The 18,776-nt window shown below is 35.8% G+C and overlaps 3 protein-coding genes across 4 annotated transcripts; 2 read left to right on the forward strand and 1 right to left on the reverse strand.

Moving 5' to 3' along the window:
* The first annotated feature begins 113 nt into the window (after positions 1–113).
* Positions 114–8,847, forward strand: Atg18a (Autophagy-related 18a). Of its 2 annotated transcripts, none has more exons than XM_012375297.2 (11): positions 114–742; positions 1,501–1,583; positions 1,782–1,948; positions 2,250–2,444; positions 2,540–2,656; positions 2,733–2,887; positions 2,994–3,170; positions 3,251–3,358; positions 3,484–3,563; positions 4,511–4,573; positions 6,197–8,847. In XM_012375297.2, the coding sequence occupies exons 1-11, from the start codon at positions 654–656 to the stop codon at positions 6,310–6,312; spliced, it is 1,350 nt and encodes a 449-aa protein (XP_012230720.1). In that variant the 5' UTR covers positions 114–653; the 3' UTR covers positions 6,313–8,847. The 2 variants fall into 2 exon arrangements, with proteins under 2 accessions (XP_012230720.1, XP_012230718.1); XM_012375295.2 differs by having other exon boundaries at positions 117–742; positions 1,773–1,948.
* A 654-nt stretch (positions 8,848–9,501) lies between these two features.
* TER94 (Transitional endoplasmic reticulum ATPase TER94) lies at positions 9,502–16,211 on the reverse strand. The gene is made up of 13 exons (XM_067356637.1): positions 16,055–16,211; positions 14,525–14,884; positions 14,142–14,334; positions 13,837–14,071; positions 13,622–13,755; positions 13,287–13,535; positions 13,046–13,210; positions 12,846–12,968; positions 12,544–12,756; positions 12,166–12,474; positions 11,837–11,998; positions 10,608–10,762; positions 9,502–10,434 (listed from the first exon to the last, which is right to left on the reverse strand). Exons 1-13 carry the CDS (start codon positions 16,069–16,071, stop codon positions 10,344–10,346), a joined length of 2,406 nt encoding a protein of 801 aa, XP_067212738.1. The 5' UTR covers positions 16,072–16,211; the 3' UTR covers positions 9,502–10,343.
* A 1,032-nt stretch (positions 16,212–17,243) lies between these two features.
* On the forward strand, positions 17,244–18,686 carry LOC105676996 (leptin receptor overlapping transcript-like 1). The gene is made up of 5 exons (XM_012375254.2): positions 17,244–17,372; positions 17,479–17,553; positions 17,639–17,837; positions 17,977–18,126; positions 18,298–18,686. Exons 1-4 carry the CDS (start codon positions 17,353–17,355, stop codon positions 18,088–18,090), a joined length of 408 nt encoding a protein of 135 aa, XP_012230677.1. The 5' UTR covers positions 17,244–17,352; the 3' UTR covers positions 18,091–18,126; positions 18,298–18,686.
* Positions 18,687–18,776: the final 90 nt, after the last annotated feature.

The raw sequence follows: 18,776 nt of genomic DNA on the forward strand, positions 1-18,776 counted from the left end.
AGTGTTATCATTTTCATGAAATGTTAAAACAGACTGCATAGATCGTAACATTTTCTTCTGCATTTTATTTAGGCACGACTTTCTTGCAATTTGCAGAAAGAAACGCTATAAAGCATAAAGTGTATAATAAATATGAGTCATTTGTATAGATTAAGCTAATACAAGGGATAGACAAAGATAATTTGTCTCACGCACTCGTTTGGAAAGAAAAAGAGGAAGGAAAGGATGCAAATCTCATGGGGAGCAGCACGTCGCCATAGCAACGGAACGCGCGGAAACCGGACTGATGTTTCGCATTCCGCCGTTCCGGGCAGCAGCTGCGACTGTCAGCTGTTCAATATGGAACGATAGCAAAGTGCAGTCACTTGTAGGAGTCGGTCGACGTAGGATACAGCCAGCCATCACCAGCCGAACGTTGGTCTTCGTATTAGCGCGCGTGAAGAGTGGGTGCGAGCGGGTGGAGACGGAGACGGGGTGAGATAGACAGACGGAGAAAGAGTGTGAGGACCGTGCTGCGCCGCGAGAGCGGACCGTCAGAGTGAGAGAGCGTTCGTACGCGCGCCACTCGTCGAGAGTTTTTTTTATGCGAGATCTCACGCCAGATCAACCTGGATGTATTAACGCAAGGGCTAAAATACGGCATATCAGGACTAATGAACCTCGCAACCAATCAGACGTCCGACACGACGTCCGAGGCGCAGAACAATGGTCCCTACTTCGTTAACTTCAATCAGGACTGCACGTAAGTTTATCGCCGCGTTTCGCCGTTCCAAAACTTCATTCTCCCGCGCCCCGCGCCCGTCATCTCGCGTTCCACACTTCTTTGTTTCTCCTAACCTCCACGCGAGCCTCGCCCGCCTCGCAAATCGCTTTTTCCCCGTCGTTGACGGAATGTTTGTCTCGTGGGAAGCGATCTTTCTCTCTCCTTCGCATCCCTCGGTGTGAAACGCGCATGGCGTACACATCGCGCCAAGTCGCGCGTCGCGTCATGTTTCCCTCGCGCGATGTTTTCGTTGCGTTGTGCCTGCGTCATCCGCCCGCTCCCCCTTTCACCGATTAATTGCGTGTTAACGGAGTGCCGACCTCCTCCGCCGCGTAACGTTCGATCCATGCCGTAACCTGCGTCGGTCGAAAGAGAGAGAGGAAAAAAAAATATTACGCGTTTCCCGCACGTACGCATGCACGCAGCGCGCGATTGCGAACCAGTCGCCTGGCCTTTCTACTCACGTTGCTTTGTATCCAAGGACTTACCTCGCTCCTGTTCCTCGCACGATTGCATATCGTCCGCAACAGCTCCGTTATTTTTATTTTATACACGATATTCGCGCAGGGAGGGGACGATTGCAATAATAACAGAAGGCAGGGAAACAAAGAACGCGGATATCGAAAAAGCTGGGCTTTGTATTTTATATACGATCGTGTCATAAGTTTTTATTAAAAAAAAAAAAAAAGAGAGAAAAATAGTTTTGATTTTTAGTAACATACATGATGATTTTTCAGGTCCCTGGCAGTGGGATCAAAGTCAGGATATAAACTTTATTCAATCAGTTCCACTGGCCATCTTGAGAAAATATATGAAAATGGTAATCATTATTTATCTCTATTCTCTCTACTAAGAGCATCAAGATAACTACTCCTACAGTAACACTCACATACAAACAATTAGTAATAAAGTATCTCACTTATCATTAAAAATACTATGAATGTCTTTAATGCTTCTCGAAGAGAAACTTCTCATGTTATTAATTAGTGCACTCCTTTTCTTTTTCGAGATGATACAGACTTTGAGGATATATGTATTGTTGAGCGATTGTTTAGCAGCAGTTTGGTGGCGATTGTTAGTCTTAAATCTCCTCGTACGCTCACGGTATGCCACTTTAGGAAAGGAACAGAAATATGCAACTACAGTTACTCCAATACGATTTTGGCTGTGAAACTCAACAGAGCTGTAAGTTGTAAATTTTGATTTGTATAAAGAAATTAATATTGCAAATTGCACACTTACGTGCAAATGTAAAACAATATTTGTAAAGTTGTAATTTAAAAATAATATATGAGAACAGACATATATTTATGTATATGGCTCTTTGTTCTTGAATTTTGCTAGTATTGCTCGCATATTAAGAAACATTTTGTACCTTTCAAAATGTGATCTGATAAGATATAATGACTTTGCTATGTAAAAAATAAGATTTAATATTAAAATATGTTTAATAATTTTTAATCAAGGAGATTCTTGCTTATTTCAGAGATTGGTCGTATGTCTGGAAGAATCGTTATACATTCATAATATACGAGATATGAGAGTGTTGCATACAATTCGCGACACTCCACCTAATCTAACAGGCCTTTGTACACTATCACCAAATAGTGACAATTGTTATTTAGCTTATCCAGGGTCGAACACTATTGGAGAAGTCCAAATATTTGATGCGATCCATCTTGTACGTATCTCAACCAAGTCTGAGAGAGTGAATGAATGAAAATTTCATCGTATTAAAAATCGGTATTTAACAATTGCATATTTTTGTTCATAAAGCAAGCCAAAACAATGATACCTGCACACGATAGTCCATTGGCAGCAATCGCTTTCAGCTCGACTGGCACCAAAGTGGCAACAGCTTCCGAAAAAGGCACTGTGATTAGAGTCTTTGATGTAAGATAAATCGTAGAATGCGATAGTGTATGTAGCTGCATTTATGTAATAACTATTAACGTTTATGTTTTGACAGGTCCACGAGGGTACAAAGTTATTCGAATTTCGGCGCGGAGTTAAGAGATGCGTCACGATAAGCAGTCTTTCATTTAGTATGGATTCTATGTGGCTCTGTTGCTCTAGTAATACAGAAACTGTGCATATATTCAAATTGGAGGAACCAAAGGAAACGTATGTGTCGCTGAACGCGTGCCTGCTGCTTTCGCAACGAATATTGCTACATTATGCAATATTATTTCATTATGTAAATTGCCTCATGCTACTTTCGTTATCATAGGCCAAACAAGCAAACTGCAGACGAAGCCCAAGGCTGGATGGGATACTTGACGAAGGCTGTGACAGCGTCGGCTACATACTTGCCGTCGCAAGTGACTGATGTTTTTACCCAAGGACGTGCTATCGCCTGCGTTCATCTACCGTTTCAAGGATTAAAAAATGTCTGTGCCATCACTGTGTAAGTATTTGGAAATGCGCTACTTTAAATCTGCATATCCGATATATACTTATAATTATATATTCGCATGTCTCTTTCAGAACACATAAAGTACCAAAACTATTAGTAGCTAGTGCCGATGGTTATTTGTATGTCTACTCCATGGATTTAACGGACAGTAATAGTTGCACTCTTATAAAACAGCATAGGTTCGTAATGTTTATTATGATTTTTCGTGACTCATGATTTTCGCAATTGCGAGCGATTGTAGTTATGCAATGATTATTTTATGCCTTATGAAATTGTCTTACAGTGTCTCGTTCATTTTTCACAGATTAGATGATAAAGAGCGAGATGAGTCGGATGGCGGTTCTGGTTCCGGAGCGACGGCTACCGCAAATAGTACAAATGCAGGTATGATGCGAAATATATCAGAGATACTAGATGTTTCTTGACACACTAGTTGAAGCGAGTTGACGATAAAGATACATTACCGACATTTAATTTGATAAAAGATACAAATACTAACGCGAAACTTCTTTCTTATACAGTATAGAACGCTTGAGTGTCTTTTAGAGTTTTCTTTTGTTTACTTTATTTAGAGTTGCAGTTTTGTGATATCCGTGATAAATTTCGCAATTACTCGAGCACTAACAGAGTAGATTAAATATCTCCTTCTTTGTTCAGGCATTTCACATACACATACACACACAGCTGGTACTAGCGCGCGATTATTTAAATATATACTTTATCCTATAAAAGTATAAGAAAATCTATACAATACACACATTCGATTAATAATTAAGTAAACACAAGAAAAAAACTTACTTTTTTATAAGAGATAAATTGATGTTTTAATCGTCAACGTTAATCTTCTCTTATAGAAAAATAGAAATAATCTGTCAAGATAAATCAACGAAATTATCTCCACACTGTTTAAAAGAATTTTTTTAAGGTAGTGTAAAAGTCACATTATTGAAAAATATGCCAAAAGCTATTCTTATGAATTTTCTTATAATTTAATTACGTAATAGAAAAGTAGCTGGTTCATGTATTATGTAGAAAGATTCCATTGTAGCATTCGTCGCAATTGATCTAGTGTCCAGCTCTAGCGAAACGCTTGTATCGTTAACTACGTACCGTACGCGTGTGTGTATATGTGCGTGTGCACCCGCCACGCGTTCCGGACGCCTTTATTTTTATAATTTGCTTTATGTCTTCTTTTTCTCGCTTTTAGCCCCCTTTACAAATAAAATGGCTAGACAATTTTTCCTGAGGGGCTCGGGGAAGGGAGGGGGGGAGGGGGCCCCGATAGTCGACCTTACTTGATGTAATTTTTTTCTTTTTAATATCCACCGAAGCCTGCATAAATAGCTACGCGGGTGTGTTGCGTGGCCGCTCGCCAGACTCCATGTCAGGTACTGGTATGTCCTCTATTCTGTCCCTTGATTTTTTTTTTCGCTCTCATTCTCCGTACACAAGATACCTAGTTCTCCTTTAGAGCTTCTTTCTCTCTCTCTCTCTCTCTTTGTGTGTCTCACTACCAGCAATTCGCAGCAATTATTATATACATACACGCAGCCAAAGGAAGAATGAGAGCAACGCTGAGTAACAATGCGCCTTTTCACACGGCCTACATTTGCGTTAATATGTAAAAAAAAAAAAAAAACTTTATATTATTACAATCTACATTACGCTTATTAATTGCGGACTGAATAATTTCTTATAAACAATACGTATATATGGAGCATATGGTGCACACAGGATGCATGTAGGCACTAAGTCTATACTCTCCGGGCAAATCACTATGCACGTATGCAAATTATTTTACTAGTCAGCAGTTATAACAGCATCATTGCATCCGGTTGTTGTTACTAAAAGATTTTGCGAACTTTTATAGAGTAGTCTATTATTAGAAGAGACCACAGATATCTTATTAGCATAATAATGTTAACAATTGATTATTAACGTACGAACGTAAGGCTGTTAATATAACCAGTCGATATAATATTAATCATTATTATATGGTATCACGGCAACAGGTAATAGTGACGCATATTTTTGAGAACAATTTTACTCACGTTTTTTTTTTTTTACACAAAAGTACATATATGACGTACTTCTTAACGGTATTGTTCTTATACTCTAAGTTCAGTATTAAATAAGGGATATAGAATCACAAGAAGAGGATAAGAGAGATGTTTTTGTTTTGTTTTTTTTCTTTTCTTCTTTTCTTCTTTTCTTCTTTTCTTCTTCTCACGAAGTCAAATACAGATTAAAGGAAAAATGCCGCAATAATTTGCACTTTTGTTGAAAAAGAATTTAAAAGAGAAGGATATTAAACAGCCTGAGAACAGCAAAGTAGAAAACAACAGTATTGTTGCAGTTTAAATCTACCTAATCTTGTAAATATTGCTTTATAGTTTGCCACGTTACTTTTATATCCCTGTATTTACTGTTGGACATTTAAGAAAACTCACATCGTCGCGAATATACGCACGAATGGCCTCTTATAAAAATCAAATAATATGTCATCTACACATGCGAATGTTCTTAGAACAATTTTTGCATAATTTATTAGTTTTTACTTTCATTTTTTAATTATTCTATATCTTATATATATTATAAGACAATAGTATGAAATAGAAAATCAGTGCCTGCGATTCATATTTTTTTTTTTTTGTTTCTGTTTATAGAAAAGATCCTTATTTCATCACATTAACGAATTCATTTGTGAATGTATCTCACGGCAATGTGACGTAGACAATGGTCAATGAAATATTTTCTACTTGCACTCAGATGAGAATTGATCCCAGTGAAATGTTCGAATTCGTAAAGAGCTTGTGTTTCAATTCCGAAAATTATGAATGCTGAGAAAGCTGAGAATTTATATTAAGAAAAAACTGTAAATCGGGAATATGCATCTGAATGCATAAAATATATCATGTATCATTGAATGCTAATCGTCTGTATACATCTTTATCGTTATATCCGCTCCAGATTATATGATGGAGATGGAAACTTGATAATCTGAAATGGATTTGTAGAGTCAGAGAAGTATCAAGAGATGATAGCGGCGACGGAAAGCCCACCGAAGGGCGGCGGCCCGTTCCGTCTGGACGACGATACCGAATTTCCACCTGTCACGCAAAGGACAGACTGAGCGTAACGCATACAATTAAGGCATATCAAAAGCTCAAGACAAACAGAGGAGATAAGAAAGTCGTGCAAAAGCAACGATCGTGACAAGCGAAGGGAGGCATAGAGTGCAGAGGACGTCCAGTATTTCAGACGGCCGTATATCTAGTACTCCGAGTTCAGTAGAACCCAAAAAAAGAAAAGGAAAAAAAAAAAAAAAAAAAACACTCCGTAGGCGATATTACCGAGAATGTTACATATCTAGTACACGCTAAAGATCTAGATAAATTGTACGTTAGTCGTTCTATAAGAAGTGGTCACTGAATCGGTTTTATATATATATATATATATATAAAATATAGTCGGAAAAATCAATGCGCACCACAGAAGAAGGAAAAGTACTTCTGAGTAACACTCTCGGTCATATTACCGAGCTATCGGATTAAACAGAAATTTCTTTCATCATTTGTTAGCGCGACGTTGCATTCGTGGATGCAACATCGAGCGAAGAATATAGTAATCCAATGATAACGATTTTGAAGTGTTTGTCGTAGAAATTACACGACGAGAAATCTTTTACGAAATTTACACGAGGCGTTACTTGTATCAGCAAAGCTATTTTTACAATTAGACGTATCTATACAAAAAAAAAAAAAAAAAGTGTTTTTATCATAGCCTAAGAAGCTCAAGATAGCATATTCTAATTTCGAAATCCGACTTTTATGCGAGATTCAGCGATAAATAATTGTGAAATCACGGACCAGCGTAATTAAATCTGCTTTTTTTTGAATAAATATCATATCTGTCTCCATTCGAAACGAATCAGAAAAATGATAACTACGGATAGTATATTTGAATTTTATTAAACAATAATTTAAGATAGTTTTAGGCAAAAGTTTGGAAAATCTGAGAATGTTATACTGAAATAATTGCCACGCTGTAAACGAATATGCTCCTTTTAGAGACTTGACGCGTTTTTCTTTCTTTTCCTTTTTTTTTATAATTCTATAATAACGGCTAAGCCGACATTTGAATGTTGACATATCCATATTCTGATGAGGAATGTATTATTAATAAATTTTCCACCATTGTCAAGTAAAACCTACATTATGTTCAACATGTTTATGTAAATTATGCCTAAAAAATAATATAAATAAAATTGAATTTCTATTTTTTGCCCTGTCACATGAAAATTTAGAGCGTATGCTTGAAATATAGCTTGCGTCGATTGTTCATTGGATTGCTATATTTTTTGAATCTTTGTCTTCTGTGTTCAACAAAGAAAGCTCATCTTTTTTGTCCGGCCAAAGATGTAAGGGCATATATATATATATATATATATATGTGTGGAAAATTGCCGAACGATGAGCTTCGATTGTAATTCTTGTATAAAATGTAAGATCTCGCAAACATATGTTAGCTTCTTGTGAAAAAAGACGCAAATATGATCAGATCGTATTTCGCCAAAAACATTTTTTAAACGATACATTACTTTGGCATTTAGAGTTGAAAAGTACTCTTTGTACTGGCATTCGAAAGTACTTTTTAAAGACACGTTACTTTGACAGAGATTCTAGAGTTTGAAAGGCTTTTACGTGATAACTATGAGACAATGAAGTAATGACAACTGATAACGCGAACATACAAAGTATTTTAAAAGCGTGAGAAAAGAATTCATTCCACTTCCTTTAAAATGCGAAATAATTCTAGAACGCATCATCTCACGTCAGCGGAATAACTTTCTAAGCTACATATTGAATTTTGATTCTGTAAAAAGTTTACATCTTATTATCCGACGTCACACACTATGTTGTGTCTTATGTTTTATCTCAGGCGAATATTACATTATAATCGTATCAAATGTGCAATAAGTCTCTTCGAGTGCTTCGCATCGATTATTAAAAATTGTCATGACATGTCATTTGTATAAATAGCTAACCAGCGATAGGGACAGAGAAATCTTTGATATATTCGTGTTTTCGTTATTACCGAGACTCCGAGCTTGATTGTGAATAAAAAAATTTCTCCACTGATCGGTGCCAATTTACCCGAATGTAAGATGACACTGGCGCTGGCGAAGACGTTTTATCGTTATATGATTAAGTGAAGCACAGCTGCGTTTGTTTCATAATTCTCCGTAGCGTAATTGTGTAATTTAATGGATCTTATAGTATCTCCAATTACAATAGAAAATTTCTTTCGTGTGAACTGAAGTGTTCGGCGCGATCGTGAGTATGTCAGTATCGTAGATCCATGATGTGTCATGTCGTTACGGCGGTTTTATACTAACGAGTTTTATTTGGTAAATAGTCTTACTTTTATAAAGATAAATAAGAGCGTTAATAACCAATGTACATATATGAACGTGCTAAGGCTTAAGCTTTGAACGTCATTGCATATGAAGTTTCTTATTAATACACGTGATTGTGCTGGTCTGTAAATGGATAAAAAACTGTGAGTCTCTCTTTATCTACGATTGGTTCAACATCCCATTTTTATTTGTATTTAATAAAATTGCTGACGATTTTTCTATAAATCGATCATGCTTCCTTCATTGAGAGTTGCGTTATCACAAATTTCTGTTCGTACGGAAACTTGTACTGATATTGTCTCACACTTGTGTAATCATATTGCGCAAGAATAGCAATACAATCATTACAAGTTTCTTCAGAAAAATAAATGAATTTTTACGATTTTACCGGACATATTCTTAGCATTTGAATTAACATTCCTGTCGTACGCAAAACCCAATTATTTCATAAAGATAAGTGGAGCAGGAATAAAAAAAGATTTGCAAATTCCAAACTTGGGATTTTCCGTAAATTAAAATATGTATTAAATTTTGTTGCAATTTTCTTTCATAATCATATATATATATATATATATACATGTATATATATATAATATATGAAATTGCTATTTTATATTAGACTTAAAGAATTACTTTCATTAGCGAAACTGATAATATATAAAAAAACACCGCATCGAGTTTCAGTCATTATCTAGAGAAAACAATTCTTTCTGACGGCAATATTGATTCGCGCTACGCTTTCTTTTTTAAACAATCCTATTGTTGGATACTTATGTTAAATAGTATGTTAGCTATATGATCAATTACAACGTGAATATTATTATTAGCAAGCTTGCCAGTCTCGTGAGAAACTCGAATAAATATTTTTCACCCGAGTCATATTTAGGAATCTTATTCAGCCTATTTTTTTTTTTTTTTTTTTTTTTTTAATCAGAAATGCCAACATTTATAAAACTGTGAATCGCTTTATAATCAGGATGACCGATGTGTAATCCGAATGAGATTCAAAAAGGCTCTTTGGTCGTATATGAATTAATTTACTACTAATGGATATTTGTAAAATCGTCAACATACATCATCAATTGTGACAATCTCATCTCGACAGGGCATAAATTTTTATATTACTGCAATTTGTGGTTGTGAACAACAGAATGTATTCTCAGAGGGTACAGTGATAATGCAGCAAAAGGGTCTATTCCAGCTTCAAACTCATGACAAAATGCGTGATCGTTGACGCGTATGAAAATGTGTACCAAAATTGTAAATGGGTAAATTATGTGCGTCCTTACACGTAGCAGGGTGTTATTCCGCCGCTTTACAATAATTCTCCTTTCCATCGCGTTGCCAATCAAATGCGATGCGGTTATATTTTCACCGTCCATGCTGCCGTCTTAAGAGAAAGAATTAATTTAGTGTTAGAACACAGTTCCGCTAAAAAGCATGGCGAAACCGCATTAATAGAAATGGTTGAACGCGAAAATAATCGTGCGACAATAGTTTTTGGTACTAATCGATACTTTATATCCGAGTGATTTCTTAACTACATGGAGGGTTCATGCCCTTCTCTACAAACACAAAGCTATATGTATATCTCATATAAAATTTCAATTATTTTATCCATTTTTTTTTACGCTCTTTATTTTAATTGTACCACTTAGAAACGATCCCTGTGCAAAGTGTTATGCGGTAACAGACAGGCCCTTTTGTCGTATGCTCACTGTAATGACATACAAGAAAATGAAAACTTAGCTATAGAGATCGTCATCTCCATCATCTTGAAAGGCTTGATCGCCTTGCGTGTTATCTTGAGCACCGCCTGCTCCACTTTGTGGAAATCTGCAAGCAATTTTTTTTATGATAGAACGTGTGCGAAATTCTCTAGTAAAAAAGAGAGAAAGTACTTATATATATATATATACTCATATCTTGACAACAGTAAGAGAGAAGTGCAGTTAATCTTAACTCTTCTAATTATTATATGCATATCTGACTTCAGAAGAAATTCGTACCTGAAATTAGTTCCGAATCCTCGGGATTGCTGAAGTGTTTGCGCAAACATTTCGTACTTGCGAATGTCGTTGTCGGATACCGAACGGCGCGCAAACCTCATTGCTTCCTCAAAGTGAGCTCGCGTTATTTCTGGTACAGGATCATCCTCATCCATCTAGAGTAAGCGAGCAGTAGAAATCTTAGAACTTTAGAGTGTTATATATACTAGCGGTATAACCATATTTTTATCTAAATTTATTACTTTAATTTCTATATATCTTTTAATACTAAAGCTGCATATATAAGGTGATTATTATTGCACATACGATATTTATAAGGGAAAGATTTTTAACAAAATAATATATAATTCTGGTCCTGTCGATTGTAACAATTCAATTATGTGAGAATGTGGGCTGTAAAGCCAAATGCCAGATGTTTGTGCAAATATATCCTTGTGTGTATTGTCAAACGTTTCGGTCAACAGATTTGACCCTCTTTAATGTGTATGTATACTCTCTTGATCTGTCTACTTTAAATTTCATTCGTTTAACCTTTTTAATTTATTACCTAATTTATAAATACCAATTCTTTGAAATCTGTCTTTCTTCCCTTATTCTGTCCCTTTCTACTCTTCAATACAGCAACGATGACAAACACAAACAGAGCAGTCTCTTACTAAGCATTGACCTAAATTGACGAATCGATGAAAAGAAGAATCGATGAAAAAAAGAATCGATGAAAAGAAGAATGGACAACCAAAGAATCAGGACATTACACACTCCAAGAAGAAAGGTAAAATAGCCTACAGTAACATGCGTTTAAATATGCATTAATTGTAATAAAACAGCTAAAGACGATCACAGATAATTACGTTAAACGAACACAGTTTAAAAAGTAGACATAGACCAAAAGTATACAGGTCACACTGAAGAGAATCAAATCTGTTGACCGCAAAATGTTTGGCAATACACACAAAGACATATTTGTACGCACATCTGGAAAGATTTTTCCTTGCAGCTGAAAAACATTGTATAACTTACGATGCGTCAAAAAATAAATAATATACTAAATAATAAATAAATCAGAAAACTTTCTTTGTCGAAAGTCTTTTGCCGATAAATCATCGTCGACATAATTTAAAGCAATATGCAAAAAATGCTGATTCAGATATGAATCACTCGAGTGACGCAGCACTATACGTTTTTCGAACAAGACGAAAAATGCTATAGGAACGTTTTACAATACTTACGTCCATCGATGCAGACGGATTACTTGCCCGTTCTCTTTCCCTGCGAATTTCAGTTTCGATGCACTGTCTAATGGCAAGTTTGCATGCGCGCTGGCAGATCTCTGTCAGATCAGCACCGGAGAAACCATGTGTGACTTTGGCGATATAGCTTAAGTCTACATCCTAAAAAAAAAAAAAAAATATTCTTTTTAAAATAACGATTTAGAAACACAAATCAATTATCGATATATAATAAAATCTTTATATCGTTAAACTTGTATGTTTTTTACTAATATCGTTAAATTTGCACTTTTAAGGTGAATTTACACATATTTAACAGCACTATTTACCTTAGCTACGGGCGATTTGCGAAGATTAGCACGGAATATCGCTTCCCGGGACTTCTCATCTGGTAGCGGTATATAAATCAATTGATCTAATCTACCGGGTCGCAAAATGGCTGGATCGATGATGTCGGGACGATTTGTTGCTCCAATGATGAACACATTTTTCTTCGCGCCCATACCGTCCATTTCCGTCAATATTTGATTTATCACACGATCGGCCGCACCGCCAGCGTCGCCGACGGTACCACCTCGGGACTTCGCGATCGAATCAAGTTCGTCGAAGAACAGCACACAAGGAGCAGCTGATCTGGCCTGAAATAATCCGTCTGTTAAATAATAATCCCGAATTACCTTACAACAGAATACGAGAAAACGCCTCACCTTATCGAAAACATCTCTGACATTAGCTTCTGACTCGCCGAACCACATAGTTAATAATTCAGGACCCTTGACAGAAATGAAATTTGCTTGACACTCGTTGGCGATCGCTTTGGCCAATAGTGTCTTACCACAGCCAGGCGGGCCGTAAAACAACACGCCTCGTGACGGTTGCATGCCGAATTTCAAAAATTTATCAGGATGCTCCACTGGATACTGTGTGATAAAGATATACGTTTTAACATTTTAACATTATTTAATATTCTAGTATATCATACGTATGTGCACTTTGTGTTTGCTCCTACCTGAACCAATTCCTGCAATTCCATTTTAACATTTTGTAAGCCTCCGATGTCGTCCCAAGTAACCGTTGGCACCTCCACGATCGTCTCGCGTAGAGCACTCGGGCTGCTCTTCGTCATTGCGTACTACGACAGAAACGTGCTTTCGTTTAGAAAACTATATCTAATTGTGTGATTCAGTTCAATGCGAAGTAATAATTCACCTTAAAGTTCTCCATAGTAACAGCAAGAGAAGATAGAACCTCCGCGTCTATGTGATCGTCCTCTAAATCAATAAGATCCATCTTCTCGCGGATCTGTTGAAGAGCTGCTTCGGAACATAAAGACGCTAGATCGGCTCCAACATGTCCATGAGTTTCCGCCGCAATCTAATATTTTTAAATTACTTGAATACTTTTTTTTTATCTTTCTAGGTGCAACGCAGAAAAAAAGTAACACGCGCACCTCCTCCAAGTCGACGTCATCAGCGAGTTTCATGTTCTTCGTGTGGATTCGCAAAATCTCCAATCGGCCAGTGGCATCCGGTATACCAATGTCAATCTCTCTGTCGAAACGTCCAAATCGGCGCAATGCTCCGTCGATACTGTTCGGCCGATTGGTGGCAGCCATTACAATCACATGGGAACTCTGCTTCATACCGTCCATTAATGTTAATAGTTGCGACACTATACGTCTTTCAACTTCACCGTGCGTCTAAAATTACGAAGAAATTTTATGAATTTAAACTGCGAATTATTTTTTTTAAGTGTGAACCACAAAAAATGTTAAGCTCGACGAACCTTTTCACGTTTTGGCGCAATAGCATCGAGTTCATCGATGAATATAATGGCCGGAGAATTTTTCTCAGCCTCCTCGAATGCCTTCCGCAAGTTGCTCTCAGATTCACCAGCCAACTTGCTCATAATTTCAGGACCTAAACGAGAGAAGGTATGAAAATTTTAAGCTTTCTAGCTTTTTATTCTGTATTATTTTGGTGGTCAATCAAGTTGCATACCGTTTATAAGGAAGAAAAAGGCTCCGGTTTCATTCGCCACAGCACGAGCAATGAGAGTCTTTCCTGTTCCCGGCGGCCCGTACAACAATATGCCGCGTGGCGGCTTAACGCCGATAGCTTTGAACAGAGATGGATGACGCAGAGGCAACTCCACCATCTCCTTGATCTGTGCCAATTGCTTACGGACGCCACCGATATCGTCGTAACCTACAGCATTCAACGCTTCCTCTTCCTCCTGTAAACAGATACTTTTCGTTTTCCACATCGATATTGAAGGTATTAAAAGCATCGAATAGTTTTCTGACCTCTCGTTTAATCGGATCACCTTCACAATGTATTACTGTGTCAGGTGCTACAATGCAGAACGGTCCTGGATCAGTTTCCACCACTTTGAATTCCACGGCTCGCATTCCTCCTCGGACAATAAAATTGTCATCTTTATGAATGGGGCGATATGCTTCCAGGAAGTATGGCTTCAAATATACTTCAAACAGATTTCTATGGAATAAAAAACGAAAAAGATTAGTATTATATATCAAAAGTACAAAATTTAATTTTATAAAAAATAATATAAATTTTAATTTTGCTTCAATTATATTATTTCAAATTGATTATTCATGAAGATAATATATACTCATGAATATAACATGTAAAAAATAAGGAAACATATTATTATTAATAAATGTACCCAGTAAGACCGTCAACGGTGTCATCCATAGGCAATACATGTATACGTTTTCCATATTTGACCTCGGGACACGCTTGTACAGACACGACATCACTCAGACGTACGCGTAAGTTATTTCTGACGACACGATTCATACGAATCTTTTCATCTGGACAGGTGTCATCCGAAAGAACGATACACACTGTCTCTTTGCGCCTCTTGCCCTTCAGCAGTACAGTATCTCCGCGAAACAATTGCAGTTCGTCCATCTTTGCTTGAGAAAGCGCTACTACAGAATTGTCATCTGCGATAGCTTCATCGACCAGCAATCTATTAGGCCTATCCTTCTTACGAAGGATAGCGGTCGCCAAATCTTCTCCACTAAAATGAGAAACATTATGTATCAAATACAAATTTTTATTTCATAAGCATAGTAATACATCCTCTGTATAAAAATTAATTTATATTGAAAATTTTATTACTAGACAAAGAATGCATTGCAATTACAAAAATGATTATTGTAGTAGGATGTAGGATGGGTCAAAAATAATAAGAAAATTTGATTTCTTGTAGGAAAACATCAAGAAAAGATCAAATTTTTTAATCAGAATATTTATTTTTGAACACCAAACAACTTGGAAATTTATTCTATTAGACAAAACAGCTTCAGAATTGTCATTAATAATGCATAGAAAAAATACACAAATAATATAGAATATATTATAATATTAATAATATATCATATTATAATATAGAATATAGAATATATTATAATAATATAGAATATAGAATATATTATAATAATATAGAATATAAAATATATTATAATTTTATTATAATATTCGTAAGTAAATCTCTTTTAAACAGATTTTTTATTTTAATGTGACAAAATAGTATTAAATATGTATATTATAAATTTATATATATTGCATAATACATATGTTATATTTCTTTTGTACGAATTTATAGTAGATTCTTAATCTCTTTAAATAATCAAAAAATGATGACACATAACAAATAATATGTGAAATATCCAACAATCATCTTATTTTTAAATTCCTGATGCATAATACATGACTGTTATAAGAAAAAAAATTTTTTTTTCTATTCGTATACATAGTAATTTTTATATCGAATTGATATGATATTCGGTACGGCCGTATCATTGGTACCACGTATACGGTGATGAAATTGACGCGTCGTTAACATTTCTCTTTCCTGTCATGTTTGGCTCGCACACAGCCATGATCGGGCGACATACGAAAATTGATGAGCGCGATTCGCATCAGCGGCGAACCGCAATTCGAGGTATCGCGAATCAACGGCGAAAATCCGCGCTTTATCGCATAATATCGTGACATCGCTCGTCGAAACGGGCATAGATATTCGTGAAAACAAAGCGTCCCGTCGACATGATGACATCGTGAAATTGAGAGTCGCCTCGACTGTCGCTGACTTTATCTACACACACGCTCGACGGATATTACGAGCGCGAGGAAGATCAACGATGAAAATCACCGTAGGTAGGCCGCCGTCGCGCATTTCTCTTACCTCTTCGGATCACTCATCGTTCGACTTTCGGTTTTCTCCACGCAAAAGGATGCACACGATGCACAATCTCTGTCCGGTACACGCACAGATCTGTACAAGCTGCCGACGGACGCGAAGCAGCTAACGCAATGAAAAACTGTATGGTGGCTCACACTCGCTTCTACCGTTGCTAAATCATAGAGTAAAGGCGTGTTCACGTGCACTGCAATTTGTAGCTCTTGAATGCGAGCACATGACACGTGTTCACGCCATAACGTTAACAAAGTTCCTAGAAAACATATTTTTTTATTGGATACTTATCGCGCAGTGTGAATATTTCATAAGAATCTGTCCAGCAAATTTACATAACTTTTTGTTGTATATGCATGAGAAAATTAAACTAATCACACAAATTTTAATTTCTAATTTCAATTTTCTTATGCGTTATACAATCGCAAAGTTGTCTGAATATATCTTAAAGGATGACGCATACTCAATCAGTCTACCACTATTTCAGAGCCAATACATACGTGATCAGAACCGATTGGTCGCTTAAAGTTCTTTATAAAGTGTATTTCACTCTAAGCGCGAAAAGTGCAACAATTCGATTTTATGTCTGATTCTCAATCTTTCTCGTAACAGTGCACAGAGCTTTAGAAAATTTACGTCACGCGTAATCTACGTAGACCGGAGTAGAGTTCAATAAATATACAAACTTGTCAGATCGATCCGCAATGGCTGGAATTAAAGGTTGTTCGGCGTATTCTTAGTCATCTAATACGCGAATTCTTAATCGCTATCGCGCGAATTCTCGCTAAATGTCATCACTGTGCAAACTGCGCGAAAAATGCATAATCAACTATCAAAACATAACCTTGTTGTCTCGTTGTTGTTATCGTTATTTGACACTTACAAGCATGACATCACTGCTCTTAAATCTCGCAATTTAATTTAAGAACAACGTACACTTTTCTCGCATTGCTCGGGGGAGAAAGTTAATCATGATTTCTTTAAAATGACTTTTTGCAGCTTTTTCTAATTTCGTTAAATGAGAACTATAGTTTAGGAAAATTTTTTGCTATGCAACTATGTATAATGTTATCTATAGTACTTACACTTATAAATTTGTTACTTGTTTTAAAAGGACGATCGTTTATTGTTATACAATATACTTATGGTCTCAAACATATGAAATTCAAAATTCTACTGATTATATTTCTTAAATTATACATTTTGAGATCTAACTGCATTTAATCTTGTTTAATATAACATACAGATATTGATTGTGTTTTTTTTTTGTTTCATGTCATCTTTTCTGCATGGTTATTCTCAATACAGCGTAAGTATTGTTGTAAGCAAGTAATTACTATAGAATATTTCTTAAAATTTGTCTTTACTTTTATAAAATATAATTATATAATAATAGAAACATATGATTATTACAGACTGGTCCTGCTAGCATTTGCTGGTTCTATTGGAATGACATTTGTCATTCTTGGCTGTGCATTACCAATATATAAGTAAGTACATTTTTTCATTTAATTAATGTTAAATATATGCATTTTCCTGTAATGCAAAATTTACTACAACCTATCTAATTTTTAGGGTATGGTGGCCATTTTTTGTTGTACTGTTCTACATATTGGCACCTATTCCAACCATAATAGCACGCCGATACACAGATGACTCGGGAAGCACCAGTAATCCATGTTTAGAGTTGGCAATATTTATCACTATGGGATTTGTAGTATCATCCTTCGCTCTTCCGATTGTATTAGCACGATCACCAGTGGATCAGCCAGTGGTATGTTATTGTTCACATACATATCTTGATACAGAATATTGTAAGAGTGTTGCATTATGATAATTTAAAATAATATATTGGTAATAAAATTGGTGCTTTAGTTTTATTCAGCTAAAGCATAAAGCCTATCTATTTATAGATACAATGGGGAGCTTGCTATTTGACATTAGCAGGTAATGTTGTTGTGTACTCAACTCTAGTCGGATTTTTCATAACTTTTGATCAAGATGACACTGATTACAACATGTGGTGAAGCACAGCTAATTGTACTTATCCATCATGAAAAAACGTAAGTAATATGCAAAATTTAATTTGAAAATGTCCAAAATCAATGTGTGTGATAAGTTGTGACATTATTTTTTTAAATGTCACCTGCAGTTAATAAAAAATTTTATAAATCAAATAATTTAGTGAATATTATGCTTGTGATCTCATGCCATAATGTATGAAATTATTTTAGGTTTTTTATGAGATTAAAAGAACAACTCATACGGTGCATTGACTGAACAGCTGTGCATTGATTCTAAATTGCTATAAACTTATTGTACACGGTTTACATAATATAAACCTTAATATGGATACCCTTTATTGATGCAAGAAAAAAATAGTACTATAGTGCACTAACGATAGAATGTATCAATGATACTATACTATTTGTTGGGTGATCAAACGTCGAATTTCACACGTGCTACAAAGCTGCAAAGAAAAAAGCACTTGTAGCTTAATTTGGATTTTTCGTATGAGAGTATTTAGGGCAGCCTGAAGCGCAGCAATGTAAGGGTGACGTTGAAAATATTTTTTATTTAATCTAAGTCTTTCGTAATAATAATAATGATAATAAAACTACAATTTATTACTGTAGTTTATCCTATCCAGTCATTCCTGAAAACTAATAAATATTCCTGAAATTATGAAGATCAACCTATGTTAGGAATTATA

This window comes from Linepithema humile, chromosome 6 (genome assembly GCF_040581485.1).
Source record: "Linepithema humile isolate Giens D197 chromosome 6, Lhum_UNIL_v1.0, whole genome shotgun sequence".
Lineage (NCBI taxonomy): Eukaryota > Metazoa > Arthropoda > Insecta > Hymenoptera > Formicidae > Linepithema > Linepithema humile.

Excerpts from the sequence above, each read along its gene's own strand:
- TER94 (XM_067356637.1), bottom strand. Across the intron at positions 13,756-13,836 it reads CTTTTTCTTCCTTATAAACG|GTCCTGAAATTATGAGCAAG; the intron begins GTATGCAACTTG and ends TCTCTCGTTTAG. Across the intron at positions 10,763-11,836 it reads ATCCGTCTGCATCGATGGAC|ATGGATGAGGATGATCCTGT; the intron begins GTAAGTATTGTA and ends CGCTTACTCTAG.
- Atg18a (XM_012375295.2), top strand. The coding sequence starts at position 654 with ATGAACCTCGCAACCAATCAGACGTCCGACACGACGTCCGAGGCGCAG. Across the intron at positions 1,949-2,249 it reads CTGTGAAACTCAACAGAGCT|AGATTGGTCGTATGTCTGGA; the intron begins GTAAGTTGTAAA and ends TGCTTATTTCAG. Across the intron at positions 2,888-2,993 it reads TTGGAGGAACCAAAGGAAAC|GCCAAACAAGCAAACTGCAG; the intron begins GTATGTGTCGCT and ends TCGTTATCATAG.
- LOC105676996 (XM_012375254.2), top strand. The coding sequence starts at position 17,353 with ATGGTTATTCTCAATACAGC. Across the intron at positions 17,554-17,638 it reads TGTGCATTACCAATATATAA|GGTATGGTGGCCATTTTTTG; the intron begins GTAAGTACATTT and ends TCTAATTTTTAG. Across the intron at positions 17,838-17,976 it reads CACCAGTGGATCAGCCAGTG|ATACAATGGGGAGCTTGCTA; the intron begins GTATGTTATTGT and ends ATCTATTTATAG.